The sequence below is a fragment of the Onychomys torridus genome, chromosome 8, assembly GCF_903995425.1.
Source record: "Onychomys torridus chromosome 8, mOncTor1.1, whole genome shotgun sequence".
NCBI lineage: Eukaryota > Metazoa > Chordata > Mammalia > Rodentia > Cricetidae > Onychomys > Onychomys torridus.
Window position 1 is genome coordinate 75,038,412 of NC_050450.1, and position 12,104 is coordinate 75,050,515.

Here is a 12,104-nt window from a genome sequence, read left to right on the forward strand (position 1 = left end):
ACTGGCCTGGAATGAGATGGAAAAACTTCAGGAATTGAACTGCAAATTTTAAAGATCTTTTTAAAGTTCAGTTTAAAATTAGCTTAAGGTTATTCTAAATCACTTTTTTGACCATGTAAGATATGCCCAACCTCAACAACAAAATTCAAGCAGAAGTATGTTTCTAATTTCTAAAGGAGCAAAGTGTTTATCATCTTCAAGCATTTCATGTTGTTAATACAGTTTCAGGAAGAGTGAATTACTCACACACAGAAGAAACTAGTATAGGAAATACTGAATTCGGGTACATTGCAAAAACTTGAACTTAACTTCCAAAAGTCGAAGAGACAGTTTTAAATGTCTCACTTCAAACATTAGTACAAGACAGAGTAAGCCATCAGCAATGAATTTACTTATTTCTGTTAGGATGCAACTAGTTAAAAAGTTATATTACTCTTGGATTTAATCCCCCAAATCTGCTACAGACTTGTTCACATGCATGGATTCTACACCTTATCAACACTGTGTTATCTCACCACTTCAAGAAATGTCTGAATAAAAGAATTAATTATTCAGAACCAGGATTACTTAGCCAAATTACAGCTCTATCTACAGTAACCCCCACCCCCAAAAAAACACTTTCCAGAGTTAACTTCTTTCTATGAAAGGATGGTGTAGCTCACATGTACTTCCTCATGAGCCCGGCATTCTGTGTACCTGTTATCTAGCAGAAAATCATAAAAAGGTAAGGCAACAGTTGAAAAAAACGAGCCCACATATCCTAGGAGAAGGAGCAGTCTGCCCACTCTGGTGTCATATTTCCTGCTTCCAAAAGGAAGATATTAACCAGGCATAGTGATTGTGGGCCTGCTCTGCTGGAATAGCCTGAGCAATATATCAAGAAAGACCTGGGCTCAAAAACCACAAAATCACTTTATTTACTTACTTATTTACTGAAGAATTGAGGGTTGTTTGTTGTTGTTCCTTTTTGTTTTTTTAACAGGGGCTTATCACATAGCTCAGGCTAGTCTTGAACTATGTAGCCTGATCTATCTTTGAACTTGCAGCAATCATCCTGCCTCAGTCTCCAGAGTCCTGAGGTTAGCAGCATGCAACACTATACCTGGCTTACAAATTACAGACATTATTAAACCTAGTAGAGAATGCTCACCAGTCAGAAAAACTAAGATGTCTCCAGCCATTTCATTCAAATGAATATCCATGGTTACTTTCACAATCTAAAGAAAAAAGCAAAAACCACAAGAATTGTATTTTGGTATAAAACACTCATTCCTCCACTACCATATTCTCTTGCTCCACCAAACAAACATTGAACCAGTCTCCCCAAAAGTCCTAGCATTCATGAAGGCCAGATGGCTCAGTAAGTAAGGTGCTTGCCACATAAGCTTGATGACCTTTGTTTAATTTCTAGAACTGACACAAAGGTAGATGGAGACAATAAACTCTACACAGAACTGTCATCTGACCACTCTATGCATGCCATGGCGTACGTGAACACCCCCCCCAAACACATCATACACACATAATAATACATGAAATTTGTAAAAATGAGATAAATTACCAAATTGCCCAAGTAAATAAAATCACACACACACAAGACACAAAAAGATTGCTAAGTAATACCGCTTGAATATATGCAGTATTTTCTCTGTCTCGTGGGCCAATCAAATTGCAGAATTTCTCTCTGACTGGATAGAGCCTTCCAGGTATATCAAATATGGGGCAATTTCCAAAGAATGCAGAGAGCTTGGCTAGCTCCATAGTTGCTGACATCACCACAACCTTTAAATGTTCCTTCCTGTTAGGAGACTTATCCTGAAACAGCTTCTTCAGTAAACCAAATAAGATATCCTGAAAGGAAAATCTAGTAAGTCACAAATACTAACATTTTATTATTTTATTTATTTGTTCATTTTTATTTATTTTTGAAATCAGGTCTCACTGTGTAGCTGTGGTTGGCTTAGAACTCACTAAGTAAAGCAGGCTGGCCTTCAACACACAGAAATCTGCCTGCCTGCCCCTCCTGAGTATGAGTAATACTAAGAGTGCTGGGCTAAAGGAGTGCACCACGTGCCCATTTTTATGTGGTGCTGAGAATCATGCCCAGGGCTTGTACATGCTAGGCAGGCACTCTACCAACTGAGGTACATCCCTAGCCCATCTAACCTATTTTATTGTTTGTTTGTTGAAAAAAGGTCTCACTATGTAGCATGGGCTGGTCTGGAACTCTTTTGTAGACTGCGCTGGCCTCAAACTCTTAAGAGATATGCTTACCTCTGCCTTCTGACTTCTGGAATTAAAGGCATATACCATCATGCCAAGCCATAACCAAGGAATTTCTATTTCAATAGATTAAAATGTAAGAGAAGGCAATTCTCAATACAGTAAAAAGTAACCCCAAACAAATGGACTTCTTGTTAATTAAAACAAAAAAAAATTGACATACTCACCGTAGTTAAAGTTCTTTCATGGGCTTCATCCAAAATAATGACACTGAATTTGTTAAGATTTGGATCTCCCAAAATATGTTTGAGTAAACATCCATCAGTCATGTATTTGATTGCTGTCTCCTAATGTTTGAAAGCAGAGTACATCACAAAGCTTCGCTGAGTCAACTAATTCCCCACCCACAAATGCACAGATCAAACTACCCAGGTCTACATTAACAGGAACATAAAACTAACAAGAATGGCTAACTATAAAACATGTCACCTATATAAATAGGAACTAAAAGAGTGTCCTGTGATAAAGCAAGTCACCAATAAGAAGCTACAAAGAGGTCCGTGGAATGTGGCAAGATAAACACTTACAGACAAGATATGGGGGCTACTTCATCAGCAGCGCACGCATTCTCTAGCATCCACAAGGTCCTAGGTTCTATCCCCAGCATGGCAAACAAACTAAAAACACTTTGCTGACTTGGTTAAATTATCAGGTTTTCCACTGATTTCAAGAATACTGAGACACAGCACTGGATATGCTGGTTAATTTTTGTCAACTTGATATAAACTATGTCACCTGGGAAGAGGGGACCTCCAACTGAGAAACCTGTCTCCAAAGATTAGCCTCTGGGAATGTTCTATAGGTCATTTTCTTGAATTAATGATTGATTGCTGGGAGTACCATCCCTTGGACAGATGGTCCGTAGGAGCGTTGTATAGAGAAGCAAACTGAGCAAGCAATGGAAAGCAAGCCAGTCAACAGCACTCCATGGCGCTCTACTTCTATTCCTGCATCTAGGGTTCCTGCCTTGGTTTCCCTTAATGATGGTCTGTAACCTGTAAGCCAAATGAACTCTTTCTCCCCAAATTAGTTTTGGTTGGTATTTTATCACTGTAATAAAAACCAAACTAATACACTGGATAGACTCTGAAAACAGCTAAGTGTGATAAGAGGCACAAGTAAAACTACTGCGTTATTCCACTCAGATACTTTGACAGGCAATGTTCATAGAGAGATTAGAGCTACAAGGACTGAATACAGTTTCTGTTTGAGATTCTAAAAAAGTTTCTGAAAATAGCAGTGATAGTTAAACAACATTGTAAACTGTGACTGTATCGATGCTACCAAACTATACACACAAAATGGTTAAAATGATCACATTTATCTTATGTACATTTTATTACTACAACAAAACAGTTTAAATATGAATGCAACCAACACCAGGTTTGAAGAGATGAACCATGTTTAAGAGCATTTGCTGTTCTTGCAGAGGACCCTATTTTGGTTCCCTGCACCCACATGGCAATTCACAACCATATGTTAGCTTCCAATTACAGGAAATCCAATGCCCTCTTCTGGTCTTATCAGGTATCAGGTATCAGGCCATGCATATGGCAACAAAAACACCCATACACATAATATAGATTTCTTAAGTAATAAATTTTTTTATATGCAAACAACACATCAAGGAACTTATGATCAAAAAAAAAAAAAAAAAGAAAAAAAGGAGTATCTTAAGGAAATAAACATTACCATCATTTGATAATGGATAAACTCGTTGAGGAAGGAGAAAATAAGAGTATCAGGTGCCTAAGAGATAATGCAACAAAAATTAATTCTAGGAAGCTGAAGAGATAGATGCCTTAGTGGTTAAGAACACTGGCTACTCTTTTCCAGAGGAGTGGGATTCAGTTTCCTAGCACCCATCAGGTAGATCCCATCAGTAATTCTCATTCCAGGCATCTGGCATCCTCTTCTGGACTCCTTAGGCACCAGGCATGTATATGGTGCACATACACCACACAGGCAGACACACACTTACATTTATAAAAAGTAAAAAACAAAACTTACTCTTCATGGATTCTGAAGATTGAATTCAGGACCTCATGATTGTAAGGCAGGTTCTTTATCAACTGAGCTATCTTCCCAGACCATATCTCACCCCCCCCCCCACCCCCACTCCCTTAAGAGTCATTTATTTGTTTGTTTGTTTGTTTGTTTGTTTATTATTTATTTGTTTATTTTATTTATTTGAAGGAGCTAGCTTTTTATGAAGGAGCTAGCCTACTTGGGGAATTCCAGGGCAGTGAGAGACCTTGTATTAAAAACAAAACAACAAAACAGACACATGGCACTTGAGGGACAACACTCAAAGTTATCCTCTGACCTCCACACACATGTACATACACACAAGATCACAGAAAGACAAACATAAGGGCTAGGATATAAATTTATAGTACTTGAAATGTATACCAGTAAAACTTTTGTACCTTGGAGCTGCAATCATCAAAACGAACTTGGTATCCCACTTTAGATCCCAAAGTGCATTTCATTTCTTCAGCAACCCTCTGAGCAACTGATATGGCAGCTACTTTTCGTGGCTGAGTCACACCAATCATACCATGTTGTGAAAATCCTATCAAAACCAGAAACAGAAACACATACCGTTAGTTAGCAATGGTTTCTTCCTAGGAAGTAAAATTTAAATTGTTCTGGTCAATCAATACAAATAGTATGAATGTTTCCAAAAGAAAATCCTCCAAATTAGCAACATTCTGTAGTATACTTGCAAATATACTACAAAGAACTCTAACTATTAATTTAAAATAAAAATGCACATCCAGGGACCAGAAAGACAGTTCAGCAGGTAAACACACTTACCTGATGACCTGAGTTCCATCCCAGATCCCACAGCGGCAAGAGAACACTGACTCCCTAAAGTCATCCTGTGACCCCCACATGCACACTGTCACACATGTGTCTATACACACACATACTGATAGTATATAAAAGGAAATTACTTAAAAAATACACACCCATAGCCATTCTAAAAGTAAAAATGCTAATTAGGTTTCAGGTTTGTATTTTTCAGTTTTTAAAAACATTTGAAGAATAAGCCAAGGACTCTGTAGGTTTGTTTGTTTGTTTGCGTTACTTTTGACAAGATCTCATTATGCTGTCATACTGGCCTCAAACTCCTAAGCTCTACCCATCTTCTTGACTCCACCTCCCAAGCAGCTGGTACTATAGGCATAAATACTGCACCTGGCTTAAGAACCGAAAACTGAAATCCAAGAACCTTCACACACTTCCTAAATTTTTCTATGCCACAAAAGTAAAAGTGGATTTAAATATACCACCCTTTCATAAATTTCTGTAGGTATTATAACCATTTTAAATCTATGAAAATGGAGATAAAACATATAGTGGGCAGGACTTTTTTCTTAGTAACATGTAAAATAATGGTATGCCTTGGCAGATGTCAAACCAGGTTTGATGCAGCAGATTAGGTTAATATAAGGGCCAGGCATGATGGAGGCCATTCTCAAAAAAAAAGTTAAGTTTTAAAAGCTATGTTTTATGTATAGTATGTGTATATTTCTGTATTTGAATGTGCACATTGGCCGGGCGATGGTGGCGCACGCCTGTAATCCCAGCACTTAGGAGGCAGAGGCAGGTGGATCTCTGTGAGTTCGAGGCCAGCCTGGTCTACAGAGCTAGTCCAGGACAGGCTCCAAAAGCTACAGAGAAACCCAGTCTCGAAAAACAAAACAAAAAACAAAAAACAAAAAAAATCAATGTGTATATTCAGGTCCCCAGAAGCCCAGAAGAGGCTATCACATACCCTGGAGATAAGTTACAAGTGGTTGTGAGCTGCCCAATGTGGGTGCTGGGAACACAAGTCTGGTCCTCTAAAAAAATACAGCAAGAGCTCTCATCTGCTGAGCTATCTCTCCAGCCCCCCAAAATTAATTTTTATTTTAATATCAATTATATCCAAAATGATTTTGCTCCTTTCCAACTTTATGACAGGCAAGACAGACACTTTATTGGTAATTTGTTAGCTTGATGCTGATAGAATCTGAGAATATTTACCTGATAAAGCTCTGGAGGAAGAATAAAAAAGAGTCAGCAACAGAGATCATCTATCTCTTCCCTTCCCAATTGTTGCAGCTCTCACTGGCTAACATGATAACTTTATTCTAAGAAGAAAATTAGCATCTACCTGCTATCCTTTTTTTTTCTTCCTCACCATATAACCACAGCTGGCCGGGAACTCACTATGTAAACTACATTAGCCTCAAAATTCAGAGATGCCCGTGCCTCTCTAACAAGTGCTGGGACCAAAAGTGTGGTGGACTATCACACCCAGTCCTCTTCTATTACTACATGTCGTTGTTTGGTTTTCACTTTTTGGGGGGCCCACCACCCAGTTCTCAAATAAATCACACACAGAGGCTTATTCTTACTTATGAACACTGAGTCTTGGCTTAGTGTCTAGCCAGCTTTCCTTAACTTATCCTGTCTACCTTTTTGCCTCTGGGCTTTTCCCATTTTCTTACTTCTGTAAGTCTTACTCATACTCGGTGGCTTGCTGTGTAGGTGGGTGGCTGACCCTTGGAGTCCTCCTCCTCTGGCTGCTAGATCTCTCCATTCCCATATTTCTCCCTCTATATATTCTCTCTGCCTGCCAGCCCATCTATCCTTTCTCCGGCCTCACTATTGGCCATTCAGTTCTTTATTAGACCATCAGATGTTCTACACAGGTACAGTAACACAGCTTCAGAGTTAAAAAATGCAGCATAAACAAAAGTAACACATCTTAAAATATTCTACTACAATTACAGTAATTAAAAATGAAAAAAAAAAAGTCACCAACAATTCCTGGGCCTGAAATACAGCAAAGGAGACATAGGGAGGCGGGGAAATGGGGAAGTAAAACCGAAATGGGCATTTATACACTACCGCAGTTTCACTAGACCTTAAAGAAGTTTTCTTTTGTTTCTTGCCTACTTCCAGTTTTATCCAAGAATAAAATTACCTGCTTCATAAAGGTATTTAGGGAGCTGAGTTGTTTTACCACTCCCTGTATTTCCAGTAACGATGAGGAAGGAATTGTCCCTCACAGCTTGAATGAGCTTTTTTCTTTGTTTCTGGATAGGAAAGGTTGGAGTTGTCCCTCCCTCCTGCGATGTGCATCCTTTCTCTTCTGTAGCAACACACAAAAAAAGAAAAAATTGTGCAATTAAAGTCCTGTGAAGATCCCTCTGACAACGTCTCAGGACTGAAAGAAGAAAAGCAAAGGAATCACATAACTGGAAAGATCAATTCACAACTTTTTCAGTTCAGTCACCAATGTGCAAATCCAAGTGAAAGTTTATAAACTCAGAGTAACTTTTGGTAAAAATCAAACAACTTCAACAATGTTGATGTGTACTCGATGCACTTGACAAAGTCAGTCTAGCATTAGGGAACATATCTGCATGCATACCTACATAGAAGCCCAAAACTCAGTTTTATTAGACAATAGACCTAAAACCTGAACACAGCGCAACAACTCTCAGAAGAATAAGAAGCCACCTGTATTTGCTTCTGATTCACGGTTCAAGTTAGGTCCCTGTTCAGAGTGACTGATATCCCAGAAGGCCAAGTGGTGGGTAACCATGGAAACTGGCTCCTGGAAACGGGCTCCCTTCATACCGTACCCAAAGGCAGGCTGGCGGCCCGGCGAGGGGAGGGGGATGAACGGGTAGAGAACAAAGGCTTTATGAGGCTGTTGAGGCGCAGAACGCGTTTGGGCGTTCGGGTCCACTTTCTTACCCCGCGGCGAGGTCTTCACCCAACTTGAGTTTGGGACCGCCCCCCTCTAAGCCAAAGTGCTCACTGGACGCAAAGTTCGCCTTCAGGCTTGAAAGGCCAAGAGGACGTCTGAGCCTGCTCCCCACCTCCTCTGCCACCCAGAAATGTACTTTTCGCCCCGCAAACAACTCCCGCCAGCTGCCACGGCGTCCCGCGGACCGCACCTCTGTCAGCGATGCGAACAGCTGACGGCCGCTCTTCCTGGAGCTCTCTCGGCCGTTCGCCCTCCTCCTGCCGCCTTGGCGCCCTGCCCGCGACGGCGGGAAACCGGGACATAGACCCGGTCCGGAGAGGAGGCGAGCACGTCCACCGAGCTGAGGAGATGGGAGGGGACAGGCGAGGGCGCGCCCTGATGACGTAGGAGTGTTTACTTCCGCGCGTGCGACTGGCAGCTCGGGGAGGAGGAGCGGCTCGATGACGTGGCGGCGGCCGCTTGGACGCGCACGGGCCCGCGCTCCAGGGGGCCCCGAAGCCCCACCCCCAGAGGCGTCCCGCCCACTGCCACGTGCCGCCGCCTGAGCCGCGAAGCCACGCCGGAACGCCTGAAGGCTAGGTCACTTTCTTCTTTTTAATTCTAGAGCGAAATAAGGCAGGGCGACACCAACGTCAGGTGCCACACCGTCACCACAGTCTCCTCTGTCTGCCCATACACCGTTTGAAATGACCCTTTCCCAGGAGCTGCCGCCAACCTACACTGCGACCTTGGGCAACTCACTCCCCTGTCTCCCTATCAAGACACATAGTTACTGAGTTTCCGTCCAACTTCCAGTTCTGTAGTTTCCAAAACTTAGATTCTCATGCTGTTTCACTTCCATTAAGGAACTCTGCGTTTACATTTATTTGCATGTTTTCCATACCCTTCAAGTCGCTGCAAGGCCAACAAGAGCCAGACTTTAAGAACGCTACTTTCATTGTACACCCAGCAGGTAGCAGTGACTCAAGGTGGGCAATCAAGATTTGCTGAGGATAGATGAATAAATGACGTCTGTTTTAGAGATAAGCTGACTTTTAATGGAAGTGTATTCCTTAGGAAACAGAACTGCTGAAAAGTCTACAGAGAGACAATGTCTGAGGTGGTGCGTGCGTGCGTGTTTAAGAAAAGGAACTTTGGTGTATGGTTCAGTGGTAGAGTGCTTACCTACTGTATGGGAGGCCTCGGTGTTCAATCCCCAGTACCATGCATAAACTTTATAAGGCTGAGTATGGTGGATTGCACCCATGGCCCCAGCACCTGGGAGGCTGAGGCACAAGAATTGCTGAGTTCCAGACCACCATTAGGGTACAGAATGAGACCCTGTCCCAGAGAAGGAGGAGGTGGATGATGAATGGGAGAGGGAGAAAGAAAGGAAGGGGAGGGGAGAGGAAGAAAGGTGAAGGGGAAAAAAGGAAGGAGAGATGGTCAGTTAAAATACTTGCTAATTCTCTAAGTAGAGTCAATGCTAACAAAATGTGAAGAAAACTGCCTCTTACGCTTAAAAAACGAAAGAAAACAAGATCGCTACGTAGCCCAGGCTAACCTGCTCTTCCTACCTCAGCCTCCCAATTACTGTGATTATATGTATATGTCATCATGTCCGTCTGCTTCTTGCATTTTTCAGTAGTTCCTGCTGTTCAAATTAATCAAATTTTACAGGAAAGCAACAGAAATCTACCAATTCACATATGAACCCAACTCTTTGACCAAGCTGAAAAAGATGTGAGGTTATTAGAACCTAAGACTTTGCATTAATGTGTACATGTATCAACTCCTTTTCAACAGAACTGATCAACAACTCCTAAAATGCAAGTTTATCAGATTTCAAATGGTAGCAAATTAGGTGTAACCATCTAACAGCTTGGGTACTCCAGCAATAGCCCTGGCGATGAGAAAACATCTTAGGTTTCTCCAAAGCATTACAGCCATCTCTGAATCTTCTGATTTCTATTGGGAATTCAAACTATTATGTCAGAAAAGAGCAAAATATACAATTGTATTAAGGCCATGAAGACACTGGCGACCTCAGTATCTCACTATCTCACAAAGTCACTTTCCAAGAAAATAAGCAGAATCATTTCAGACTAATAATGGATAACATTTACAAAGCAATTTGTAATTAAATGTTTAAGACAAAAGTATTCTTTCTTTTTTCTTTTTGTGGGGGGGTGGGGGGATAGGTCTCACTATATACTACTATATAGTCCTTGATGGCCTGAAACTCAATATGTAGATCAGGTTAGCCTTGAACTCACAGAGGTTTGCCTGCCCAGAGTGATGGGATTAGAGGTTACTACTCCGGTTTTCACATGTGAGAAAGAAACTTCCGAAACTTTCTCTTGGTGACAAAGAAAGAGAGATAAGAAAGCTGGGGTTCAAAATCATACTCAAAATACAAAACTAGAGTGAGAAATGAAATGACCTAGATGAGGCATTTTCTTCCAATGTCTGTAACTCTTATAGAATTGACTTCATGCACTGAAGTAAAATATCCAGAATAAAACTGGGAGCCCAGAATGAAGGAAAATTACAGCAAAGAACCCAAATGGTAACACCGTTCTTTTCACAGCCAAGGCCAAGTAAAATGTTACCATTAATGACCTAGGGCTATTCCTAGTGGAAAGGTTATTTCTTGACCATTGAGCTTACAAATTACAATAGCAAACAAAACACAAACACAGAGTGAGGGTGGAAAATTGTGGGTTGAATTTTGGAAGAAAGGTCTGCATCCCAACAACGTTGAACCTGTGTCTAGTTACTTTTGAATCAGGAGAAAGATCAAAAGAAGGGTGTCGTGGGAATTTCACCAATAGAAGGGAGGTAAAGAATGTGGATTGCACCTTGCTGCCATTGCTTCAGTGTGCAGTCTTTCAAAACGTTCTTGATTGCGAGTCATCTATTTCTGCGCATTGAGAGCTCAATTGTAAAGACTTACAAAAATGCGACGACATGATTACATCATCTTCAGGGAAGAAAGAGAAATCTAGGACTCCTGCTAGCATGGTTAAAGAGCCCTCCAATTATTATCCACTAGATGCATAGTGAGTAAAAGCACTTGTGCACACTTACCACCTACCCCTACACATTGTGCACACTCACACACATAATAACAAATAATAAAATATTTAAAAGTAATACACAAAGCAAAAATATCATGTATGTTATTTCTGTAATAACAAGCAGAGTTAAAAACCCCAGACAAACGGTGATGTGTAGAAACCCAGTAATGGTGTCTCATGGCTCATAGAAAGAGTGAACAACAGTATCAAAGTACATGGATTTTTTTAACTCTCTAATTTTATTAAAACAAGAATTGTTTTGGTCACGTAAAGAAAAGCAGACAATCTATGCTGTACATGGATGAAAAGTGAATTAGAACACAGACTACAAGTGTACTTACTGAGTGTGCTGATCACCAGTAAGAATGAATGAAGGTGAGTGAAAGGAAGAGAGAAAATAGATGATGAAAGATGCCACTGACACATGGGTATGTGATGATTAGGGAAAGGCTTGGGTAGGGCATGGTGGCGCACGCCTTTAATTCCAGCTCTTGGAGACAGAGGCAGGAGGATCTCTGTGAGTTTGAGGCCAGCCTGGTCTTCAAATCAAGTTCCAAGTCAACCAGAGCCATATAGTGAGACCCCCTCAAAAGTAAAGACATGGTCAATGAAATTACTTGAGATACAGCAGAGTCTGAAACAGGCACCAAAGAGGTCGCATTTTAAGAACTGTCAAGATTGGTATTATAAATTTACATTTGGGTCAAGTTTCAATCCTAAGATATCAAACTGATTCTCTGTATTTTTCTTTCCCTTCTTCTTTCTTTTTCTTTTTCTTATTAAGAGATTTTCTACTCATTTTACATACCAACCACAGATCCCCCTCTCCTCTCTCCTCCCAGACCTCCCCCCTAATCCCACCCAACGTTCCCACCTCCTCCAAGGCAAGGTCTCCCATGGGGAGTCAGCAGAGCCTGACAAGTTCTGTTTAGGCAGGTCCAAGCCCTTTCCCCCTGCACCACGGCTGCACAAGTCCCACCATAGGCACT

General features: G+C 41.1%; 1 protein-coding gene across 1 annotated transcript in view; it reads right to left on the reverse strand.

Annotated features, from left to right (window-relative positions):
* The window catches only part of LOC118588732 (probable ATP-dependent RNA helicase DHX40), a 30,967-nt gene extending 19,960 nt beyond the window's left edge, over positions 1-11,007 (reverse strand). Inside the window, exons 1-8 of the mRNA XM_036195286.1 lie at positions 10,992-11,007; positions 8,247-8,597; positions 7,265-7,432; positions 4,713-4,858; positions 2,451-2,570; positions 1,624-1,851; positions 1,151-1,217; positions 663-703 (exon numbers count right to left, since the gene is read on the reverse strand). Coding sequence (XP_036051179.1) covers positions 663-703; positions 1,151-1,217; positions 1,624-1,851; positions 2,451-2,570; positions 4,713-4,858; positions 7,265-7,432; positions 8,247-8,597; positions 10,992-11,007 — 1,137 coding nt within the window. The remainder of the gene's footprint in view (positions 1-662; positions 704-1,150; positions 1,218-1,623; positions 1,852-2,450; positions 2,571-4,712; positions 4,859-7,264; positions 7,433-8,246; positions 8,598-10,991) is intronic.
* Positions 11,008-12,104: the final 1,097 nt, after the last annotated feature.